General features: G+C 44.1%; 1 protein-coding gene and 1 long non-coding RNA gene across 3 annotated transcripts in view; one reads left to right on the top strand and one right to left on the bottom strand.

The window, feature by feature from the left end:
- The window catches only part of LOC104023398 (E3 ubiquitin-protein ligase KCMF1-like), a 56,316-nt gene extending 30,933 nt beyond the window's left edge, over positions 1-25,383 (bottom strand). Inside the window, exons 1-2 of one of the 2 annotated variants that reach the window (XM_087770980.1) lie at positions 25,104-25,383; positions 3,374-3,541 (exon numbers count right to left, since the gene is read on the bottom strand). In XM_087770980.1, coding sequence (XP_087627106.1) covers positions 3,374-3,541; positions 25,104-25,119 — 184 coding nt within the window. In that variant the 5' untranslated portion in view covers positions 25,120-25,383. Of the gene's footprint in view, positions 1-3,373; positions 3,542-24,860; positions 25,024-25,103 lie in introns of those variants that run through there. The other variant, XM_087770979.1, reaches the window with a different exon arrangement.
- On the top strand, positions 9,119-12,396 carry LOC148054116 (uncharacterized). Its single transcript, XR_015707722.1, has 3 exons — positions 9,119-9,270; positions 11,400-11,572; positions 11,849-12,396. It is a non-coding gene; the product is annotated as an uncharacterized LOC148054116 (long non-coding RNA).
- Positions 25,384-25,856: the final 473 nt, after the last annotated feature.

The following is a 25,856-nucleotide window of genomic DNA, read 5'->3' as shown; positions in this document are numbered from 1 at the left end:
CAGCCACCTACCATCACATCTCCCACGAGTCCTTCTCTATTCACAAACAACAAGCCTAGGAGGGCCTCTTTCCTAGTTGGCTCACAGAGTACTTGTGACAAGACATTATCTTCAACATACTTCAGGAATTTCCCAGACCTGCTTGGCACAGCAGTATGGTATTCCCAGTTGATGTCTGGGAAGTTGGAATCTCCCGTAAGGACAAGGGCTACCGATCCAGAGATTTCTCCTAATTGCCTATAGAGTAACTCATCAGTGCTATCATCCTGGCTGGGCAGTAGACACCCACTGCAACATCTCCTTTGTTTTCCATCCCCCTAATCCTCACCCAGAGGCTCTCCACCACATCACCGCTAACTGTAAGGGCTGTACAATCAAACCTCTCCCTTGCATACAGTGCAACTCCTCTGCCTCGCCTGCCCTGCCTATCCTTCCTGAACAGCCTATAGCCCTCCATCCCAGCACTCCAGTCGTGGGACTCATTCCACCAAGTCTCACTAATACCAATGACATCATAGCTCTGGGAACTGACCACTGCCTTCCGGTTCATCCTGCTTGTTTCTCATACTGTGTGTGTTGGTGTACAAGCATTTCAGATGTGCTCCTGAGCCCTCTGTGCTCCCAGGAGCAGTGTAAATATTCCCACTAGCATTGCCACTCTCAGGCAATACCATGCCAACCCTTGGCTTACCTACTGCAATCCTGTTGGTATCCCCTTGCCCCATCGATTCTAGTTTAAAAGCTCTCTCAATCAGCCCTGCCAGCTTACACCCAAAGACCCGTTTTCCCCATCGGGACAGGTGGATCCCATCAGGCCCCAGCATACCTTATACCTCAAAGGCTCTTCCATGGTTTAAAAACCCAAACTTTCGGCGGAGGCACCAGTCCTGAAGCCAGGTATTGATATCCTGGGCTCGCCTGTTTCTTCTGAAGTCTCCCGCCATTACTGGTAGGATTGAGGAAAATACTACCTGTGCTCTGAAGTCTCTTTTGATTGACCTCAGACTTTTTGTTGTGACATCATTTGTACCCATGTGAAAGAGCAGGAATGGATAGTAGTCTGAAGGTTGAACTAGGGTCTTCAGTCTTGTGGTGACGTCCCTAAGTCAGGCCCCAGGGAGGCAGTAAACTTCCCTGAAAAGATAGTCCGGTCTTCAAATGGGTGCTTCCATTCCTCACAGGAGGGAGTCACCTACGACCATAACTCGCTGTTGTTTCTTCTTGGCGCTGGTCTTAATGCAGGTCTTTTTGCGAGGGGTTGGTCTCTCTGATCTTGGCAAGACTGCTTGCACAGGTTCCTCCTCTTTCTCATTATGCACTTCATCTACCATACCCAGGGCCTCGTACCTGTTCTGTAAGGGTATCTTAGAGGGTAAGGAGGGGTTTCTCTTACCACTCCATGCTGTAACCTTCTTCCACCCCTCCTTATCCCTTATGACACTGCCTTCCTCCTGGCACAAAGCAGATCCAGGACCTGCCTCCGTAGTGGCCACGCTGAGTTGGCTTCTATGCATCATATATGGCAGAGTATGGCTCCATTAATCAATCTCCCTCTCAGACTCTTGAATACTCCTCACAGTCTGCTCACCTCCTCCTGCGGCTCAGCCACCAAGCAGAGCAGTTCATCAATCTTGTCACACCTCCCACAGTCTTGCTTGCAATCACTTTCCGCCTCTAGGAATATCCCTTCACACTTCCCACAGCTGGAAACCTGGGTGGTTGCATGCTTGAACAGAAGCTCTGTCTGTGCAGCTGCATTGGTTCTACCAGGTGCTAGCAGCTCAGGAGAAACAGGGGATACTGCTTTTTGCCAGGTGGTCACCATGCTTCCATGCACCACACGCCTGCCCGCTGGCAATATATATGTTCGTGCATTGCAATCAGCTGGGCTGATTGTTTTCACCTGCTTAAATCTCCCACTCTGCCGGGTGCAGGCTCCACCCCTTGCTGTCTCTTCCAATCAGCGGGTCTGAGGTCAGTTGCTTGGGGAACGCCCCCTGTTCAGACAAGCCTTTACTTGTCCACGTGTATCCCTCGTGTTTGTTTTTTTTTTTTTAAATTATATGAGTAACACACCCTAATCCAAAGATGCGTTTACTTAGAGGCTTTCAAAGAAAAATATTGAGGTTTCCAAGAAACAAAGTTAAATGACTTGCAATAAATTTTCCCATTGTATTCATTCAAACTTTTAGCATTGAATGTTAACTTATGGCTCCACAGCAAGCATACATCAGTCCTCTTTTCTCTATGAAACATGTACACTTAATGTTTATGACGATGCTGCCATTTAACCCTATATGTAATATACAAGAATAAATGTCATCAGGGACAAATAAGTTTGAACCATATATCTCAAAGAGTAACCAGAACATTGAATTAACATATACTGTTACACAAATATTTTTACCTCATGAATACGGAAAAGCAAAAAAGACCTTTAAGATCATCAAGTCCAACCATTAACCTAGCACTGCCAAGTCCACCACTAAACCATGTCCCTAAGCACTACATCTACCCGTCTTTTAAATACCTCCAGGGATGGGGACTCAACCACTTCCCTGGGCAACCTGTTCCAGTGCCTGACTACCCTTTCAGTATACATACTTTTCAGTATATTCAATATTTTTTTTTTAATCAAAAAGGTAAAAAAAAAAAAAAAAAAAGACTAAGAGAGCTGAAAAACTTCAAAAACAATATAGTTTGAATCACTGCAAACAGTTTTTACTAAAACGTTAGCCTTGTGGGCTTAAAACAGGTATAAAAAGAAATAAGCATCCAATATCAACAACATCTTAATGCAAAGATTTGCTATGTAAGTATCTCCTGAATTACAACACTGGTGTTATAAATACGATGTGATAGAAATGACTCAGGGAAGAGAAAACAGCAACTAAAAGGACTACTTCCTAGCCCTTGCCACTACTCTTCCACATTCAGTACAGCCTACCACCCCTGCTACATTAACATCCCCTGATATAACTAGAAAACAACATTTTCCCCAAACTCTCACCACTATTTCTCTTCTTCACCATGGTACTTTCTGGTACAACATATTGGGGGAAGGAAGGGGGGGTGGGTGGATGTAGTTTTGTTGCACCTTTTGAATTGGAAGTTAATTTAGGAGTAATCCTTTTTATCAGATATATATCTAACAGTCTGATAATATGCTGTGTGCCAAAACACTTAACCCAAAAGAGTAAAGCAGATTTCATATGCTAGAACCAAAGACAAAACAAGCTTTTTATCACAGAGATAGGAACTTGCTATAATTTTCAGTATGCTATTTGGGGAAAAAAGTTCTTAAGTAGTGAAACACAAATACAAGTTTTTAACTACTGTAAACAGCTCTAATATGAATTAAATTATTACTTACCAAAATCTACTCTTGTTAGTATGCACTGCATTGGATGGTCAGTTGTATGCCTCGTTGTTGTTGCACCACTTTCATAACAAGTTGCACACAAGTCGTAATCGTAGCAAATTAAACACTTGTATCTACGACCTCGAAAATTTCCTTTTAAACATGCATCACAGCTGACACCTGTGAACAAAGAAAATTGCTTGAAAACAACAATAATTTCACACTGTTTTAATGATACAGATTTGTTGCTATCGCCCCCGAACAACAAAAGGAATTCAGCCAAGAAGCTTTTATGCAGCTGATGCACAATCTTTAAAAAGGCAATAATCATCCAAAGTGAAAGTCAAACTCAACGTAAAATAAAAACCAGTCAAACACTCAAAATGATAATTGGTTAGGCTATAAATTCTTTTTAATCACGTTTTTCCCCTGGTCAGAAGCTTGGTTCAAAACACTCGAGGTTAAATAGTACAGTGGTTGATCTGGAAGTTTTGTGAAAACAAGCAAACAAAGAAAAAGCCCACAGCAGACCATCCCACAAGCTACACAAAAACACACACCACCACCACATAACACCATCCCTCCCTGTCTTTTGTGTTTATTTTTATACTTTCTAATAGTTCAATTCTGAAGAACACCACAACCATTTTTCACAATGTATACATATCCGGAAGCAGCAATTTGAGTCTTCTATTTTTAAGTACAGAAGAACTTTGAATATATCTTAATTTTATGTTGCAACAGCTCTTCAGATTCTTCCTTTTGGAAGTTCAATCTTTGCACTGTAAATCAGTCACGCTGCCTGTGTCAGGAAAAGGCTTCATTATCTTCTAAAGGTTTTTGCAATTTTCTCTGTTTCATTTCAGTTCTCTGCTGTTAATTTAGATAAGGGCAAAGGAAGCATCATCATCTTTTCATCTGTCAAGGCCCACAAAAACTTCTTTCACTTACAGTAGTAAATTAAGGGCATTCATGAAAACAACTAGTGTGTACAACACATGCGATATTTTGATCGAAATCTTCTTTCAGGATCAATTTAAACAAGCTTTTCATACTTCAGTGCAAATACAGAAAACATAGAAACAACGTTATTGAAAGAAAGCACTGACATTGTCTCCAAGAGGATTAGTAGAGGAAGATCAAGGTCTCAAAACTGCAAATATCCCAATGATCATTTCCTAACTATAAATTCTATGATCAGATAAAAATTTAGCATTAATACAAGTCACCACTACTACTCGCCAATGTCAAGCGCAGAGGACAAAATTAAATTACATAGAGAGAATTTTCTCAACATCTCTCCAAGCTAGTATTTCTTCATATCGCTCTAAATTACCATGTTTTCATTTTGATAACCTGACACCAGGTGGCATAACACACTACTTTCATATCCTTTAATGTAACAGGAGAGGAAAGTGTCAAGGAAAAAAAAAAAAAGAAAAAAAAAGCCTCATAAGTTCAGCTCTGTTCTTTTTAACCCATACACTGTGTTAACCACAATTTTAGAAGTTTGCCGCTCTGCCCCTTAAAAAAAAACCAAAAAAAACCCCACACATACTGAAAGATAACAGAATGCCAAATTGAACTGGATGCATCCATATTAATCTCAGGTTTTGAGGAAAAATACACTCTCAGGAAGGGTTCCGTTATAAGCAGAGAACAAAAAGAGCAAATGAATAAACAAGTTGTGAAAAGAATTCAGATTCTTCACAAAGTTCTGATTTACATGAAGTGTTAGTACTTTTTAAAAGCTTTTAAAATTAATTCCTATGGAGTGGAAACTGTTCTCCTGCATCTTCTCCAGAACGACCTTATGGAAATGACCACAGAAGAGAAATAATCCGGTTTATTTTTAAATAAAGTTTTTGATGCATTTTACCTTAGAGAATAGCAAGGAGACTTTTTCAGTTTTTCTACTGTCAATTATCAATACACAAATACAGATGTAGACTGATAAACAGGCCCAAATAATTACATTTATACCAATGTACCCTCTCCTCACAATCAGAATAACTGGGGCTACCAGGTCTAGTTAAAAAAAAACTTGTTGCTCATAGACAAAAACGTGCTTGCTTTTTAATGCAACAGTATTCCACTAGAGGGTAGCATTGAGCTAAAAGCCTGAAGATTTTTTACTCATTATACCTTTTAGTAATCAAACCTCACTCCTAAAGGCATCTTCAACAGTATTCCCTTCCCGGTAATATTAATCAATTTCTACAGGTAAGCATTTTGAATTTATGGAGAATCAAGAGAGGCATACCAGTCCCATGAATTAAAAGAAGGTTGTTTTCCTTTAACACATTGGACTCACTATTCTGGTATGTCAAGTTAACCACATTTTTCACCTCTATCATGGCTGAAAATTTCAGAGAAAAAGTTATCACACATGCCACATGCTTAATACTAACATTTAAATACTATTAAAATATATATCGTTCCATATTTATTCTCATCTTCCCAATCAAATATAATTTATTCTTATGCTATAAAATTTGGTTAATTTTGAATAAAAATAAACAGAAGAGCTAAGTATTTATCAGATTAAGATGAACATTTGATCTAATGTCAAGAAAAGGAGAATAGTGCTGAATAATATTAGGGTTCAAATATCACCTCGCACTAGGATTAATTTTTAAAACTACAAACAAAACTCAGGTATGAAATCTAATAAGATAACCTGAACATCCAAAATAAAAAAATGAGTAGCCTTGAATAAGCAGAAATAAGTACTTCTTTTCTCTCTGAACAGTAAAAGACTTTTCCATTTGACTTCCCCAAATACTATGGGCAATCAAAATAATATTAGGAGCAGGTAAAAATAACACTGGAAATTTCACATTCAGCTCACACAGGACACGCAAGACTTCAGGCTTATCAAAAGACCTCAGGAATACCATTTTGAGGACATCAGTCTGAGATAAAATTTTAAATAACTTGCTTCCTTTGTCAGTCTTATCCAAGACTGGCTCTATCCTGTTTCAGTATTTCACAGAAAAAGCACAGAAATACTGAATTCCTCTTAACTGCTAGACAAAGTCGGAACAACACTTCGATGTAAATGTAAAACAGTTAAAGAGAACATGTCCATTGTAAACAAAGAAGCACTCTTTACTTGAAGACATTAAGCCACAATTACTTCCTACTATAACCTACACCCAAGAAAGAGAAAAGATTTTAATTAGAATAAGTTACAGTTGCAAGTAGAGAGTAACAACTCATCCCTTCACAATCAAATTAAAAAACGTAGTCTATGGTCGCCAAGAAGTGCAGCTCCAGTACCAACATGATCCGGAGCGCTCTAGCGAGGTGTATGAAGGGCTTTCCTGAACCGGGGAAACCTCAGGAGGAGCCGAGAGAGTGGCCCGCAGCTCGCAGGACAGCAGCTGATGAGACCTGGGCGGGGCCAGGAACAAAAGTGGCAAAGCCCCCACACGCAAAAAAGAAGCCCCTAGGGAGCACTAGCGAACAGGGTGGAGGCAAACAGGGAATGGTGCGGCAGCTTGCGCAGAAAGGCATTGTAACTCTGCCGGCCTGACCAGGGAGCAATACTATCCACCCGGCAGAAGGCCATGGCCTCTCTAAACTCTGCACCCGTCGCGACTGACGCAGCTTCCCAGACAAAGCTCCGATAGGAACACGCTGCTACTCAGGTGACAGGATGCAGGGTGTGCCCTATTCTTATGCAAGTACTAGGTGGCAGTAGTGAGCACACCTGTGGGAGGTGCACCCAGGTAGAGGAACTCCTCAGCTTAGTGACAGAGCTCCAGGAGGAGGTGAGTAGGTTGAGGAGTATCAGGGAGTATGAGACAGAGATAGACTACTGGAACCGCACCCTACCTGCCCTGGGACAGGCCTGTCAGGCAGACAGGACGCACAATACGGAGGACACCCTATCCTCTCTCCACCCAGAAGAACACAGTGACTTAAGGGATAGGGAGCAATGGCGACAAGTTCCTGCCTGACACAGCAGGTGCATCTCCTCTGTGACTACCTCGCCTTCCCAGGTGCCCTTGTACAGTAGATATGAGGCTCTGCAAGTGGAATGAAACAATGATGAGAATGATGGTTCATCTAGGTTGGAGGTGTCTCCAAGGTTAAGTTGGCCTATGCACTGTGTCAAAACCACTTCCATAAAGAAAAAAAGATGGCTTATTGTCATAGGAGACTCTCTTCTGAGGGGAACAGAAGGTCCAATTTCTTAGGGAAGTCTGCTGCCTGCCTGGGGCCCAGGTTGAAGATGTGACAAGGAAACTTCCTACCCTGGTACAGCCCTCAGATTATTATGCATTATTGCTTTTTCACATAGGCAACGATGAAATTGCAATAAGACAAGGACAATCAAGAGAGACTTCAGGGCCTTGGGGCGACTGGTTAAGGGATCAGGAACACAAGTAGTGTTCTCTATCCTTCCAGTTGCAGGGAAGGATGAGGGAAGACACAGGAAGAGCCAGCTGATCAATACCTGGCTCCCAGATTGGTGTCACTGGCAGTTTTGGTTTTTTTGATCATGGGTCAGTCTACATGATGCCAGGCCTGCTGGCGACAGACAGGGTACACCTGTCTCAAAGGGGGAAAAGGATCCTTGTGCAGGAGTTAGCAGGGCTCATTGAAAGAGCTTTAAACTAGATTGGAAGGGGAAAGGGATAAAACCAGGCTTGCTACTAGTGATAAGCCTGGGGGCGGCAAGCCAATGTTTGAGGATGGTGTGCTAGCGACATCCTTCAGCCTGCTCCATGATGTGCTGAGCACACTGGAGCACATTTGAAATTTCTCTGTACTAATGCACACAGCACCCTAGCCATCTCAGTGGAGGCAGGGGATGGAGATCCACGCAGCAGCAAAGACGCAAGGGCTATGGATGTGTAGAAACCACGGAAGCACCTGAGAAGAGTCACATAAGAATTAGGGCTTCTCCCCCCAAAAAGTTGGCAGGAGCAGTAGCCCAACTGAAGTGCATCTACACTAATGAACGCAGCACAGGCAACAAACAGGAGGAGCTGGAAGCCATTGTGCAGCAGGAAAGCTACGACATAGTTCCCATCACGGAACCACGGTGGGATGAGTCGTGCAACTGAAGTGCTGCAATGGACTATCATTATCAGCAGTCCCGGCTAACCAGAGGTGTCCCAGTTGACTGGAGGTTAGCAACTGTGATGCCCATCCACAAGAAGGGTCAGAAGGAGGATCCGGGGAACTACAGGTCTGTCAGCCTGACCTTGGTACTAGGGAAGGTTATGGAGCAGATCATCCCGAGTGCCATCATCATGCAGCACATACAGGACAACCAGGGGATCAGGCCCAGCCAGCATTTATGAAAGGCAGGTTCTGCTTCACTAACCTGATCTCCTACAACAAGATGACCCGCTTCGTGGACAAGGGGAAGGCTGTGGATGTTGTCTACTTGTACTTTAGTGTAGGAATAATTGAGATTGTGTTTTACTTTGATGAGATGCAGCTGTGCCCTTGACACTTGTTACAGGTTCACAGGAATGCAGCTGTGGCCTTGAGGCTTGTTACAAACAAGTTTGTGAAACTTAGAGGCAGAAAAATAAGGATGAGATTGGATACATCCCTGAAAGAGGAATTTGCATGCACCAGCTTGAAGAACCAATAAGTAACGCTGAAGAGACGCGTGGACACAAGACAGTAGCAAATGAAATGGGTTTTGCTTGCTCGTGAACACTAGATCATATTATAAAAGGGATAGATTGTAAAAATAAAGGGTCTTTGCTTGTCTTCTCCTGAACTCATATGCGGAGTCCGTGTCTCATTCCCTTCAAATGGTGACCCCGACGTGATCCGGAGGAGGCAGCGCTGCAAGTAGCGTCCGGAGGGAACCCAGCTGAATGACTCAAGCTGACGGCAGGACCGCGGCTTTAATCCCAGGACATCACCTTAAGAAACAGGTAAGCAGCTGGGCAGTAATCATGGGAGCTCACATATCAGCTGAAGAAGAAGCTATAGTTAAACTTTTAATGCAGCTATTAGCGAAACGAGGAGTGAAGTATGATGCATATAAAATAAAATTATTACTGAAGTTCTTGCAAAAGCAAGGGGCTCCCTCTACAGTCTCTGCAGTATTTGATGTGAAAACTTGGGAACGGGCAGGGGAGACGATTTGGGAGGCGGCATCCAGAGGGGACACCACCGCCACCGAAGTCATGACCACTTGGCGATTAATGACAGAGACCTTGCGCTCATGGCAAGCTGAAAAAAAGGTACAAAACGCAGTCGCTCAAGCGGCGCAGATAGGGAATGATGAACTGAGTGAAAGCAAGCCCCAAGACAAGGAAGCTCTTATAGACGGGGGAAAAAGAAAAGAATGAGAACTTGGGTGAAACAAACAAGGGAACAGGACTCAGACCGCCTCCCCCAAGTTCCATTCCAATGAAACCCACTCCGTCCTGTCCCCCGTGTGCCAATGCAGCTGCCCACGCCGCAGGCTGTACCACAGCCTGAGCGAGCCTTTGACCCCCCGGAATCGGTGGGAGCAGCTCCGTAGGGAAGCGCTGAAAGATGGAGAAACCGCGGGGTTCGTGTTTCCGGTGTGGGTGCAAGATAATAGCAGCCACCCCCCCCCCCCCCCGCGCCGCGGCTACCCTCCGTGCCGTTTTCTCCTTCACCTGCTCCTATGCCTTCAACACCTCTGCTAGACCTTCCAATCCCTGCAATCAGTACCCCTCCACTTCCCCGCCCGCCCCGGCCCCTGCTGTGTCGGAACTCGTACCGCCTTTCTCTACTGCTTCTAATGCCGATACTCCACAAACCCATAATCAATTGCCGCCCGAGGAATGGGGGGCGTCAGCCACTGCTACAAGGTGGCAAAAGATTAGACACCAAGCATTGCAAGAGGGAGATACAGCTTTTTGTTCAGTGATAGCGTGTCCCGTCATACGCAGCAATGGAAATGTCCCCGATGAGCATGAACTTTTTGGCTATAATGTTTTAAAAGATCTACGACAAACAGTTGCCACGCATGGACTGGGTTCTCCTTTTACACAATCCCTGCTACGGGGAATATTTACAAATGAAATACTACCATTTGATATTTACACGCTTGCTAATCTTATATTGACCCCAACGCAAAAGGTGATCTTTGAAAGCACCTGGCGTACCGCCTGCCAAAACACCACAATTATCTATATGCAGCGACAACAAGGCGACCCTTTACAAGGGGCAGGACTCCCACAACTTATGGGGGATCCGCTGCTAAATCACCCAATGTTACAGGCACGGTTACGACCAGAGAGATTAGCACAAGGCAGAGACCTTGCTTTACAGGCATTACTAAGAGTGCCAGATGCCAGAAGAGCGACAAAATCATTTACATTAATAAAGCAAGGGACAGGAGAGGGATATATCTCATTCTTAGATCGTCTTAAAGAGGCTTTGGAAAAACAAGTCGAAAATGCAGAAGCAAGAGAGGTCTTACTCTTAAAATTAGCCTTTGAAAACGCGAATACGGACCGTAAAAAAGTGCTTTTGCCTCTAAAAAATCCCTCCTTAATGGACATGATAGAAGCTACCCAAAAGGTGGGGTCAATGTCCCATCATATGGAAACATTAGCTACAGCTTTTGCCACCACAATGAAAGTACAGCAATCATGTTTCTCCTGTGGAAAAACTGGACATTTTAAAAGAGATTGCCCACAACTAAGAAAAAGAGATACGATGAGCTCTAAACAGATATGGACTTGAAATAGCCCCTGAAAAGGAGCAAAAAACTGAGCCTTGTAAATATCTGGGCTGGAAAAATCTTGCAACAAACAAACGAACCTGCAAAAACAAAAAGGGGGAATGCCAGGAGCCACTCCAGCAGACAGACTAAGTAAAGCCGTGTATGTGTTAAACTACCTGAATATGTCTGAAAACAATATTCCTGTTATTATCTCTCATTTTCTGTCTCTTCAATCAAAAGATTTAACAGCCACACCACAGAAGGCCCGTGTTTTTACAAAATTGCTACAAACAGGTAATTGGGAGGGTCCTTTTGATCTACTAACCTGGGGCAGAGGGTATGCTTGTGTCTCAACAGATGTAGGACCTAAGTGGGTACCTGCAAGGTGCGTAAAACCAGCTCTTGCATCGGATAACAAGAACAAGCAGCAGAAGACACTGAACTCCGAGAAGACTGATGGGGAATGACTTATCAGATAACCCCGAATTAATCCATAAAGCAATCAAAGATTTGAAGTTAGCAAATTACAAGTCAGTGATGGATTTGATTGGCTGAATCACTTACTAACAAGTTGGGGAATTGGTGGGTGGATAATGTCTCTAATCAAAATGGGTCTTTTCTTGTTACTAATATTTTGCGCTATAATAATGATAGTTTCTTGTCTAGTGTCTTGGGTATAGAAAATGCTATAGAATATGATTAAACAAGCTTTTGTGTTAAAAAAACAAAAAGGGGGAATTGTGGGAATACATGAGATTGTGTTTTACTTTGACGAGATGCAGCTGTGCCCTTGACACTTGTTACAGGTTCACAGGAATGCAGCTGTGGCCTTGAGGCTTGTTACAAACAAGTTTGTGAAACTTAGAGGCAGAAAAATAAGGATGAGATTGGATACATGCCTGAAAGAGGAATTTGCATGCACCAGCTTGAAGAACCAATAAGCAGCGCGGAAGAGACGTGTGGACACAAGACAGTAGCCAATGAAATGGGTTTTGCTTGCTCGTGAACACTAGATCATATTATAAAAGGGATAGATTGTAAAAACAAAATGTCTCGCTTGTCTTCGCCTGAACTCATATGCGGAGTCCGTGTCTCATTCCCTTCAGAATCATAGAATGGTTTAGGTTGGAAGGGACCTTTAAAGGTCATCTAGTCCATCCCCCCTGCAATGGGCAGGGACATCTACAACTTGATCAGGTTGCTCAGAGCCCCATCTAGTCTGGCCTTGAATGTTTTCAAGGATGGGGCATCTACCACCTCTCTCGGCAACCTGTGCCAGTGTCTCACCAACCTCATCGTGAAAAATTTCTTCCTTATCTCTAGTCTGAATCTACCCTCCTTTAGGTTAAAACCATTACCCCTTGTCCTATCGCTACAGGCCTTGCTAAAAAGACTATCCCCATCTTTCTTATAAGCCCCCTTTAAGTACTGAAAGGCTGCAATAAGGTCTCCCCGCAGCCTTCTCTTCTCCAGGCTGAACAACCCCAGCTCTTTCAGCCTTTCCTCATAGCAGAGGTGCTCCATCCCTCTGATCATTTTTGTGGCCCTCCTCTAGACCTGCTCCAACAGGTACATGTCTGTCTTGTGCTGGGGGCCCCAGAGCTGGACGCAGTACTCCAGGTGGGGTCTCGCCAGAGCAGAGTAGAGGGGCAGAATGACCTCCCCCGACCTGCTGGCAATTCTTCTTTTGATGCAGCCCAGGATATGGTTGGCCTTCTGGGCTGCCAGCGCACATTCTCGGCTCATGTCGTTTTCTGTCCACCAGTAAGTATCCTCAAGTCCTTCTCCTCAGGGCTGCTCTCCATCCCTTCATCCCCCAGCCTGTACCGATACTGGGGATTGCCCTGACCCAGGTGCAGGACCTTGCATTTGGCCTTGTTGAACCTCATGAGGTTCACATGGGCCCACTTTTCCAGCTTGTCCAGGTCCCTCTGGATGGCATCCCGTCCCTCAGGCGTATCAACCACACCACATGTCCATGTTGGTCTTGTACTAGGGAGCCCAGAAACGGACACATGAAATCACACCTGGAGTCCCATGTCCTGAAGAGAAGGAAAGAATCTCTTACCTCGATCTGCTGTTACACTCTTGCTAACACAGCCCAGTATTTGGTTGGCCTTCACTACTATGAGTACAGCATACTGCTGTCTCATATTCATTTTGTCTGCTGTGGGCAATACTTCACTCCCACAGACTGTCACTAGGCTCTGGGACCCAAGAGACCAGAAGGCAGACATTACCAGTGAAAACCAAGGCAAAATAGCATCTAGTACCTAAGTACCTCAGCCTTTTCCATGCTCATTGGGGAGAAAACTGGGCCTTTTGCTGCCAATGTAACCCTTCCTGCTGTCCTCCACATCCCTCTCCAGTTGCGACTCCAGCTGATCTCAGGCTTTCCTAACTCCATCCCTACATGGTCAGACAATGTCCTGGGCTCCCCACAGCTCTATAAAAACTCTTGATACACTCAAGATAATCCTAGCATTATCATTGATGCCCACATGTATGAGCAAAACGGGGTAATATTCCAAGGGCCAGATGAGTCTTTACTCTTTCTGCATCTGCCCAAATCCAAGCCCCTGATAAGCAACAAGCCTCCCAAGACTACAAGTCAGGCTGGCAGATGGGTGCCTCAATCCCCCACAGGCGGCCTCCAACTATCATCACCCACCACTTCCTCTTGGTGAGGAATCTTTCATAATTCACTTTTTCACTATAAATTAACACTTAAGTGAAACTGCTATGCTTTTTTAATTAGAGTATGTGTGAAAACCCATCCTCTGAAAATAAAAAAATCTGATCCACAACAAAAACATTATGTAACTTCATTTTTAGTCTAATGCAGCTAGAAAAAGAGACATCACTGACTACAGTTGGGAAAAAGCAAATTCATAATTCTGTCAACACCAGATAACAACAGATCAACATACTGTAGAGAACAAATACGAAATAAAAGTTTATCAGCCTCACTATTACAGTGCCATACAATCCAAATCATATTAGGAAATTTCATGACAAGAAGAGAGAATTCACTTTTGTTTCTACAAAACAGAAGAATCACATGCAATTTAAAAATTCATCTATTTCTGCATGTCTAGAAACTGAAAACACATTAAGACCATTACTTAGAGCATTTATTTTTATTTGGGGACAATGACTCCAAAGTAGTTCCTTTAAAATAGTCACTGTGGTTTTATGCTCAACATAAACCCCTTTCAAAAGGCTTAGTACAGAATCCCAAATTTAGTAACTGACTTACTGAACAAGACACATACACACCAAGTTTTAAAAATTAGAACATTAAACTTGAAGCCAAAAAGCTTTTTCCTAAATTTAAGTGATTTTATGCTACAGAGATGTTTTCCTTTATTTGCTGAACTAGCTTTCTGACAATACAAACTTTATTATACTATTATGTTGAAATATATGATGCAATATTGTATTTAATAAATCATTGCATCAACACACATGTATCCCACTCCATAGACCGAGACACAAGCAAAAAGAGCATCAAAATCCAGGTCTCATGATTCCTAATTATATACTCAGACCCCAAGGTGCAACTACAAAAAGAAAAGGCACAGAATAATATGGCCTAGACAAGCGGTCTGTGCAGTGGGTGAGGAATTGGCTGGCAGGCCATACCCAAAGGGCGGTGGTAAATAGCTCTTTTTCAAACTGGCAACCCGTCACAAGTGGGGTCCCCCAGGGATCGATATTGGGCCCAACACTATTCAATATCTTCATAAGTGATCTGGATAACGGGATCAAGTGTAGACCGATGAAGTTTGCAGATGACACCAAACTGAGTGGGGAAGTAGACACTCTGGAAGGGAGAGCCACCCTGCAGGAAGATCTGGATAGGCTGGAAGAGTGGGCTAACAGGAACCTTATGAAGTTTAACAAGGACAAGTGTAAGGTTTTGCACCTGGGAAAACATAATCCAGGAGTGCAGCACAGGCTGGGATCCACCTGGCTGGAGAACAGCTCTGTGGACAAGGACCTGGGGGTCCTGGTGGACAGGAAGCTCAATATGAGTGAACAGTGTGCTGCTGCAGCCAAGAAGGCCAACAGGAGGTTGGGTTGCATCAGAAAGGGCATCGCCAGCAGAGATAAAGAAGTCATTATCCCACTCTACTCGGCGCTTGTCAGGCCACACCTGGAATACTGTGTACAGTTCTGGTCCCCGTTATACAAAAAAGATGTGGACAGGCTGGAGGGGGTCCAGAGAAGGGCCACCAAGATGATCAAGGGTCTGGGAAGCCTGCTGTATGAGGATAGGCTGAGAGAGCTGGGCTTGTTCAGCCTTGAGAAAAGGAGGCTTAGAGGTGATCTCATCACCATGTACCAGTACTTAAAGGGGAGCTACAAAGAAGATGGAGACTCCCTTTTTACAAGGAGTCACATGGTGAGGACTAGGGGTAATGGGTACAAGTTACTCCCAGGGAGATTCCGATTGGACACAAGAGGCAAATTTTTCACAATGAGAACAGTCAATCATTGGAATAACCTCCCCAGGGAAGTGGTTGACTCTGCTACGCTGAACACGTTTAAGACTCAGCTGGACATGGTGCTGGGCCATCTCGTCTAGATTGTGCTAGAAAGGTTGGACCAGATGATCCTCAAGGTCCCTTCCAACCTGGTATTCTATGATTCTATTAATATAATATTATTTCATAGTATTTTAACAGGCGGGGGGGGGGGGGGGGGGGTCAACTATATTAACACAAGTTTGACATATCTTCACCAGAACAATTATGATTTCAGTGACCTGTCTATTAGAAAAGCTTACGAAATGCTTCAGAACTAGGAGATTTTAAATAAAGCTAGAAATCTAGAAACAGCTACTCTGTCAATTATACCTTTTATATGATGCAGAGTCACATTCAGAAAAATCACAATTGATAATCTAAGATTCCCCTTAATCTTTAAGTCAGTATATTTTAGTCCTGTTCACTTATTCAGAGAAGCAAGTTTTTTTATCTAATATAGAATCATAGAATCGTTAAGATTGGAAAAGACCCTTAAGATCATCAAGTCCAACCGTTAACCTTAGCACTGCCAAGTCCACCACTAAACCATGTCCCTCAGCACCATGTCTATCCATCTTTTAAATACCTCCAGGGATGGAGACTCAACCACTTCCCTGGGCAGCCTGTTCCAGTGCCTGACTGCCCTTTCGGTGACCATTTCCTCTCATCCTATCGCTTGTTACTTGGGAGAAGAGACCGACCCCCACCTCGCTACAACCTCCTTTCAGGTAGTTGTAGAGAGCAATAAGGTCTCCCCTCAGCCTCCTCTTCTTATTTAACTAAAGGAATTGGATAACAACTGAGATACAGTCAGCACTTCAGACTTGTCTGCTAGGTGGCAAAATAAGACCCAGTAGTTCTGATAAATAACAGGAGAGAATATAGATTTGATTGAGGCTCACAACTGAGCACTAAATACCAGCATGGTAAAAAACGCCTGTAGAAGCTAGGATATGAAGATATTGTGATCTCTGGACTATGTTAATGTCATGAAACAGGAAAAGCACGAGTCTCTGATCTGCATATAGAAGTGTCCTGGTTTCTGATGGGATAGAGTTAATTTTCTTCTTAGTAGCTGGTATAGCAGTGTTTTGGATTTAGGATGAGAATAATGATAACACTGATGTTTTAGTGGTTGCTAAGCAGTGCTTACACTAAGTCAAGGACTTTTCAGCTTCTCATACTGCCCTGCCAGCAAGGAGGCTGGGGGTGCACAAGAATCTGGGAGGGGGCACAGCCAGGACAGCTGACCCAAACTGGCCAAAGGGATATTCCATACTATATGACGTTATTCCATTTGCCATGGACTGATAGATTGGAACAGGATGGGGCTCCGGAACACCTGCAATACATTGATGACATCATCGTATGGGGCAATACAGCAGAAGAGGTTTTTGAGAAAGGGAAGAACATAGTCCAAATCCTTCTGGAGGCCGGCTTTGCCGTAAAACAAAGTAAGGTCAAGGGACCTGCACAGGAGATCCAGTTTTTAGGAATAAAATGGCAAGATGGACGTCGTCAGATCCCAATGGATGTGATCAACAAAATAACAGCCATGTCTCCACCAACCAGCAAAAAGGAAACACAGGCTTTCTTGGGCGTTGTGAGTTTTTGGAGAATGCATATTCCAAATTACAGTCTGATCGTAAGCCCTCTCTATGAAGTGACCCGCAAGAAGAACGATTTCAAATGGGGCCCTGAGCAACAACAAGCCTTTGAACAAATTAAACAGAAGATAGTTCGTGCAGTAGCCCTTGGGCCAGTTGGGGCAGGGCAAGATGTAAAAAACATACTCTTCAGCACAGCTGGGGAGAACAGCCCTACCTGGAGCCTCTGGCAGAAAGCACCAGGGGAGACTCGAGGTCGACCCTTAGGGTTTTGGAGTCGGGGACACAGAGGATCCGAGGCCCACTATACTCCAACTGAAAAAGAGATATCGGCAGCATATGAAGGGGTTCGAGCTGCTTCGGAAGTGGTTGGTACTGAAGCACAGCTCCTCCTGGCACCCCGACTGCCGGTGCTGGCCTGGATGTTCAAAGGGAGAGTCCCCTGTACACATCATGCAACTGATGCTACATGGAGTAAGTGGGTCGCACTGATCACATAACGGGCTCGAATAGGAAACCCCAGTCGCCCAGGAATCTTGGAAGTGATCATGGAGTGGCCAGAAGGCAAAGATTTCGGAATATCGCCAGAGGAGGAGGTGACGCCTGCTGAGGAGGCCCCACCGTATAATAAACTGCCAGAAAATGAGAAGCAATATGCCCTGTTCACTGATGGGTCCTGTCGTCTTTTGGGGAAGCATCGGAGGTGGAAGGCTGCTGTATGGAGCCCTATACGACAAGTCACAGAAACTGCTGAAGGAGAAGGTGAATCGAGTCAGTTTGCAGAGGTGAAAGCCATCCAGCTGGCTTTAGATATTGCTGAACGAGAAAAGTGGCCAATGCTCTATCTCTATACTGACTCATGGATGGTGGCAAATGCCCTGCGGGGGTGGTTGCAGCAATGGAAGCAGAGCAACTGGCAGCGCAGAGGCAAACCCATCTGGGCTGCCGCATTGTGGCAAGATATTGCTGCCTGGATGTGGAGAACCTGGTTGTAAAAGTACGTCATGTAGATGCTCACGTACCCAAGAGTGGGGCCACTGAAGAACATCAAAACAATCAGCAGGTGGATCAGGCTGCTAAGATTGAAGTGGCTCAATTGGACCTGGACTGGCACCATAAGGGTGAATTATTTCTAGCTCGGTGGGCCCATGACACCTCAGGCCATCAAGGAAGAGATGCAACATATAGGTGGGCTCATCATCAAGGACTAGACTTGACCATGGACACTATTGCACAGGTTATCCATGAATGCGAAACATGCGCTGCAATCAAGCAAGCCAAGCGGTTCAAGCCTCTCTGGTATGGAGGACGATGGCTGAAATATCAGTATGGGGAGGCCTGGCAGATTGATTATATCACACTCCCAGAAACCTGCCAAGGCAAGCGCCATGCGCTCACCATGGTTGAAGCAACCACCGGATGGCTGGAAACATATCCCGTGCCCCATGCCAATGCCCAGAACACTATCCTGGGCCTTGAAAAGCAAGGCCTATGGCGACATGGCACCCCAGAAAGAATCGAGTCAGACAACGGGACTCATTTCCAAAATAGCCTCATAGACACCTGGGCCAAAGAGCATGGCATTGAGTGGGTATATCACATCCCCTATCACGCACCAGCCTCCGGGAAAATCGAACGATACAATGGACTGTTAAAGACTACACTGAGAGCAATGGGTGCTGGGACATTCAAACACCGGGATACACATTTAGCAAAGGCCACCTGGTTAGTCAGCACTAGGGGATCTGCCAATCGAGCTGGCCCTGCCCAATCAAGACTTTTATGTACTGTAGAGGGGGATAAAGTCCCTGTAGTGCACGTAAAAAATATGCTGGGGAAGACGGTCTGGGTTACTCTTGCCTCAGGCAGAGGTAAACCCATTTGTGGGATTGCTTTTGCTCAAGGACCTGGGTGCACATGATGAGGGAGGATGGGGAAGTCCGATGTGTACCTCAAGGGGATTTGCTTTTGGGTGAAAATAGCCAATGAACTGAATGGTATAATGTTAGTTGCTATATTATACTGTGTATCATCACTTCTATGATTACTATATGCCATATCAACAGTATGCAGTAAGAATCACCCAGATTAATGAAGAATGAACTCTGAGGAAACCGAGCAAAGTGCAGCGGTGATGGAACCAGGACTGGCTTCAGCATGCAACAATCCAACACCGCACACCATCTCTCCTGCCCTGAAAGACTGTTATGATGGATGAAGCCCAAAGTCATGGACTAAATGAACTCAGTGGACATTTTAGAGGGATGACCCATAGACTAAGGGAATGACATCTGTGTGTATATATATATCAAAAGACTGGAAAAGTGGTGGTGATTAATTGGAATGTATAAGAAAGGGTAGGACCTGGGCATGTCGAATGTGGTATGGAATAAGGGGTGGATATTGTCCTGGTTTTGGCTGGGATAGAGTTAATTTTCTTCTTAGTAGCTGGTATAGTGCTGTGTTTTGGATTTAGCATGAGAATAATGTTGATAACACAACGATGTTTTAGGGGTTGCTGAGCAGTGCTTACACTAAGTCAAGAACTTTTCAGCTTCTCATACTGCCCTGCCAGTGAGGAGGCTGGGGGTGCACAAGAATCTGGGAGGGGGCACAGCCAGGACAGCTGACCCAAACTGGCCAAAGGGATATTCCATACCATATGACATCATTCTGAACAAAATAACTGAGGAGAGTTGGCCGGGGCCACTGCTCGGGAACTGGTTGGGCATTGGTTGGCAGGTGGTGAGCAATTGCATTGTGCATCACTTGTTTTGTATATTCTTTTATCATCATTATTATTATTTTCCCTTCCTTTTCTGTCCTATTAAATTGTCTTTATCTCAGCCCACAAGTTTCACTTTTTTTTTTTTTTCTTCTCTCCCCCATCCCACTGGGTGGGGGGAGTGAGCAAACATCTGCATGGTGTTTAGCTGCCTGCCAGGTTAAACCACAACATGCTCATTCTCCTCACACTTTTCCCCTACTCCAGCACAGGTCCCCTCCACAGACTACAGTCCTTCAGGAAAAGACTGCTCCAGCATGGGGTCCTCTTCATGGGCTACAGTTTCCTCCTGGAGCCTACTCCATTGTGGTCCTCTCCACGGGCCACAGGTCCCACCACTGGCCTGGTCCCACTCCTCTCCATAGGCTGCAAGGAAATATACCTGCTATAGCACCCAGAGCACCTCCTCCCTCATTTTTTTCCTGACCTTGCTGTCTAAGATTCTTCCTTACACTTCCACTCCCCTCCCACCTTTCTTACACGCACTGCTGCACAGCATTTTTACCCTTTTTTAAATTTGTTTTCACAGAGGTGCCATCAGCTTCAATGACTGGTTCAGCTTTGGCCAGCAGTGGATCTTTTGCAGAGCCAGCTAGAACCAGCTCTGTCCAGCACATGGGCAGCCCCCTGTCTCTTCTCACTGAGGCCACCCCTGCAGCCCCCCACCACCAAAACCTTGCTGTGTAAACCCAATACATATGAATGACGTTAAGGATCATATTTACATAATAACACAGGAATTAGCACGAGTTCAGATCAGAGATTTAGATGACTATTCATGGAAAGTTGTAGGAACAGCACAGAATATCAGACATCAAATTCTCTACAGCAACCTTTTAGTCTCAAATAGTTAAGAGACATGAAATATGAAGTTTGAGATAGAATCCAAAGTTTTAATCCTTCAAACTGGAAACCAGGTGGTATAACTTTTTCTGTGAAGAAGTATTGCACAGTCTAGTTACACACTGTGAAAAAGCACTTCCGTTAATCAGTTTTGAATCATCAGCCTCTTTAATTGTATAACCTCCTGTTCTTGTATTATGAAAAAAAAACCAGTTATAGGCACTCTTCATCTATATTATTTAAGCTACTCATTCTTTTTAGATTCTCTCTGTCAACCTTGAAGATTTTTTCAGTCTTTATTCATGCAATAGTCCTTTGTCTCTCCCCCCCCCCCCCAGTCACATCACTTCTTGAGTTCTTTGGAGGGGATTCAAGCTGCATACAATAGTTTATAACACTGTTATACTGAAATCTGACAGTGCTGCCTGAATTTAACTGTTTGTTGGTCTTCTCCTTATGACTCATTTTCACAGCCTTTAACTACCACATTTGTCCACCTAATTAAAGTTCCCTAGGCCAAGAATGCATTTTGTTTGGAAGTTTCAGCCAAAACATTTCTAAGAACTAAAACAGGAGAAAAGTCACTAATTTGCAGGTATTAGTTGCAGCTGTGAGTGCCCAAAATTTTCAGTTGGGCCTTCTAAAACAAGAAACACAGAGATAGCAGCCACCTGTAAACTCTTGTCCAAGTGATTTGCCTGGCATTTCCTAAGAACTCCATAGAAGAGGCAGGAATGAATTCAGCTTTCCACAACAAAATTCAACTATTGACATCACAAAAATACTTTCTATAATGCCTCACCTCCTTGTTTACTGTCCACCTCCAAAGAAAAGAACAAGGGTCCTCCTCTACATACAACAGCCTCCTTCCCTATACACCCCTGACAAGGCAGGGTACAACAGAGAAGATAATACGTGGCTATGTAATTTCACAGTGCATGTACTCAAATAGGGCTGAATTAGGTTTCTCTGCACAAGCTAGTTCTGGCACATCCCAACTCCCAAGTGCTCAACTTGACAACCTTGCTGTTCTGAGCAGCTTCTTGAGTGCAGCAACATTTTTCACATCTTGCCAACAAACACAGTAGCAGTAAAAACAGAAGCATGATTATCTACAGTGATACCCCACTACCTTTCCCAAGTTGATACCACTGAAGTAGACACTTTAAGGTACCTGAAGAGTTTTCTCCCTATTGCTTTTCCTTTTAACACAAGTTAATTTCACTCATCTTGTGCTGCTCATGCATTGAGCTTATTTAGCTCTTTCTAAAGTTCCTTGGAAGACCTTCTAGTCACCCCTAGCTCAATTAACTGTCTTATTTGCAAATGTTTCTATCCCACTATTCCCTTCCCCCACATCCTCCACTCTGGATAATTTTTAAAGTTCTATACCAGTTCCATTTCTGAAGGTAGTAAACAGTCAATGGCAAAAGGTTGATGGTTAAATTATACTCTCTTTTCCTGTCTCCCAACCAACTTCTGATCCACAACATGACTTAATTTCTTGCCACAAAGCAAAGAAAATTGCCAAGAGACCCTGATGAAAAGTAAGCTCATACCTCCATCAGATACTTATTTAGAGCCCTGAAACATTGGAATTCGAAGTTCTCCAGCATTTATCTTCTCAAATACATCCTTCCCCATCACAAAACCGATTCTGGCAAGAACAAGCCATTTTGACAAAAACACACAGCAGAGATACAATTTATTAACATGTTTGAAACTCACTTTTCTCCTATACCTTATCCTTGCAAAAACAACTTCATCAACTTACAGATTGAGAACTCTCGGCCAACTACAGACCCTACATCAAGGCAACTTATTCTAACCTTATAACTAATATAAAATTAACACTTAAAACATGTTAAATGGGGAATAAAAGAAAAACATTAAGAAAACTCAAGACAAACCAGGTTCCTATAAAAACCTATCACAAAGTACAACTGCTACTGCAGCTTTATATCTTTTCAATTTTGATGGGGTTTTTTCTTCTTTTTATATATAGATATTTATGTCAACAATGTAACATTACCATCAACAGTTTATTAGAAGCTAACTTTTTATTTTTAAAAATATGCAACTTCAAAGAACATTGATATACCTGTTTCCAATTTTTAACAAAACCACGCTTAACGTTATTTCCATACTTTGATTTCTGCTGCTGAATAGAAAGACTGAGAAAAACATTATTCCCCATGCTACAAAAAAAACCTAACATCCACTAGAAAAACCTCAAAACATAACCTCTATCAATCAGAAACACATTTTAAAAAAACTGTTTTGATAATTCTTCTCATTTATTAAAACACCGCAACACTGAACAACACATCATACCACTTTTGTAGCTTTAACCAGTGCAATCTAACAAGTCCACATCCTACTACTGTGCTTTAAATTGCATACCACAGATATCTATCACAGCAGCAGTTTACAGAGTACTTTCTCCAACAAAGCCACAAACAAAAACTTTTTATTAACCCTTATTTTACTCACTGTTGTTAGCATTTGCCTCATTATCTGCATAGGATGCAGACAGTCCAACAACCCCACCCACCCTCTTGGGGAAATAAATAAATAAATAAATAAATAAACAAACCCAAAACAATAAAAACCCCCACACACCACCAAAAAACAAGCACACACAAAACCACATCTTAATCAGAAAAGAACCAAGAGGATTTGGTACCTTTACTAGAAAAAAAAGTGTTAGTAGATTCAGGCAAGACTGGTCTTAGATAGGCAAGCGCACACTAACAAAATGCTGTAGCTATACACTGAATAGCCATCATACTTACTCTAGTTCAGCATCAAGCTAGCAACCCTCCATCTAGAAGTCAGTATTATTATTCCCAAACATCGAAGTCTTCTAGCACATTGCTTTCAAAACATTAAGATTAAATAAATATATCTCCATTCCTTTTAAAAAGATTATTCTCACAGTTCTAGGAGAATCAAAATTATGTATGGGGACAGGTGCTAAATTTAGTTCCTAACAGAGCAAAAAATTATCCTTTCAAGACACAAGGCAGAACTTCTACAGAATATTTTATACTAGTGCAACTACCAGTAAGAAGAGGTAGAAAACCAAGCAAGTTTCTTTACAAATATCACACACAACTTCTCTCTACATAAATTCCCTTCTTTTTTCTCTCCATTCTTCTCACTTTCTTTTATTAATCCTTAACTATCCACTTCACTTACCCATAGAAAAAAACAAACAAACAAAAACCCAAAACCTAAGAACAAGGACAAACACACAAAATAATTATATGATGATCTCTCTATAAAAGCTGCTGCTACTACATCAGCATGTTTCCTCTTTTAAAATACAAAACTAAAAAAGAATATAGTACTTCTCAACCTGCCAAAGCTACCAGAATACAAACTACACCTGAACAAAGCCATGAAGACTGCATAAACTCTTTCTCCCAATCCCAACACCACAGCCAATTACATGCATGAGTACCTGCCGCACAACCCCACACACACACACCTTCATTATACCAAAGCAGACCACACCCCAATCCACTTCGCCTGGATGCCGGGTCACCCTCCTTGATTTGCTTCCCCTCAAGCACTACTCTCTTCATGCCCCACAGTCCCTTCTCCTCCTCCCTACCCTAAGCAAGCTGGGGGTATTTCCCCTCACAGGGAGCATATCATGCCAAGCCTGCCTCCCCTTCCCCTCCTGCATCCCTTCTCCCTTCACATCATGCTATTTACAACTCCCAGGACACATCAGCAAGCCACCCTGACGCACACCTCTCACCTCCTTTACACCTTCCTCCTTTCTCCCAAAACAGATTCCTCCAGGCCCATCCTTCAAACAGTGAAGTAAAAGGAGTGAAAATAAACAGCTCTCCTGTCTCCTCCCTTCTATTATCTGCCTCGGACACACTCCTTATCCGGAGCGAGGCAAGGCCCGAGTCGCAGGCTAGTGAGGGGTGACAGAGACCAGACCCACTTCAAGCTGCAGCAGGCCCTTCAACCTCAGCGAGCACAGGCCTGGCGTGTATGCTTAGTGGAGACAGAAAAGGGACTCGGGGCCTACCCGTAACGGACACGGCCGCCACCTCCCCTCCCGCGAAACTGCAAAGCGAGGCCTGGCCGCCGTCTTCCTCCTCCCACCATGGCCACTTTTCGCGACCGACTCCACAGGCCCTGCTCTCAGAGACGGCGGCGCCGCCATGTTGACCCACCTCACACGGCGGCATGCGAGGCCCTAACGCCATACAGGGCTCAAGGGCATCTCTTCCCCGCCCCCCCCCCCCCCCCCCGGCCTTGGGTCTCTCACCTTCATGTCGGGACATCTTAATTTTGCGGCTGCAGCACAGGCCTGTCCCTAGGCTCCCGCTGGGCTGCTTAGGCGTCGCTTTAGCCTAGGTTCCTCCCGCCTTACGCACTGACCCCCGAGCGCGAAGCGAACAAGCAACAAAAAGGGGAAAGAAACGGGAGGGTGAAGCACAGAGGTATCTGTTCCAACGGCCCTGGCCGGCCGGCCGGCCTGCCTCACTTTCTCCCTCCCTCCCTCAGGGGGGCGGATCCACCAGCAGTGACTTCCCAGGCACCGCGATACAGTGAATTTTAGGCCCCTCTTCCTCTTCCGCCGCTTTAATCTACACCCCTCTTCCTGAGTCCGCACCTCTGTTCCCTCTTCAGTTGTTACTGTAAGAACTAAGAACACTGACTCCTTGCATCCCTCAGCTCTTTCCCGTCCTAGGCTCAAGGTCTCCCAGTTTCTTTCCTTCTCCACCTGTTTTGTTTTTTTTTTTTAATTCTTTTTCTCTTTTTTTTTCTTCATTCCTTCTCTGTCCAATAGCCGCTGCTACTGCACACAGGAAGGAAGAGGAAATACACAGCCAATGGAAAGGAGGATCGGCACCACCCAACGCAGGGAAAGCCGCAGGGTTGAGCGTAGCTTGTATTGGATGGGGCTCTCCCCTTCTTCCTCCAAACTAGGAAAGACTGCTGTCTCTAGGCGTTCACCAGAGACACAGCCTCCTCCACCATTTCGGCCTCTGACAACTGCCCGCGTGCCGCGGGAGGC

This window comes from Nipponia nippon, unplaced genomic scaffold (assembly GCF_047370975.1).
Source record: "Nipponia nippon isolate SJK-2023a ecotype South Korea unplaced genomic scaffold, ASM4737097v1 scaffold_34, whole genome shotgun sequence".
Classification (NCBI taxonomy): Eukaryota; Metazoa; Chordata; class Aves; order Pelecaniformes; family Threskiornithidae; genus Nipponia; species Nipponia nippon.
The sequence above is the reverse complement of the archived record's forward strand: the minus strand, read 5'-3'. Positions and strand labels throughout refer to the sequence as shown.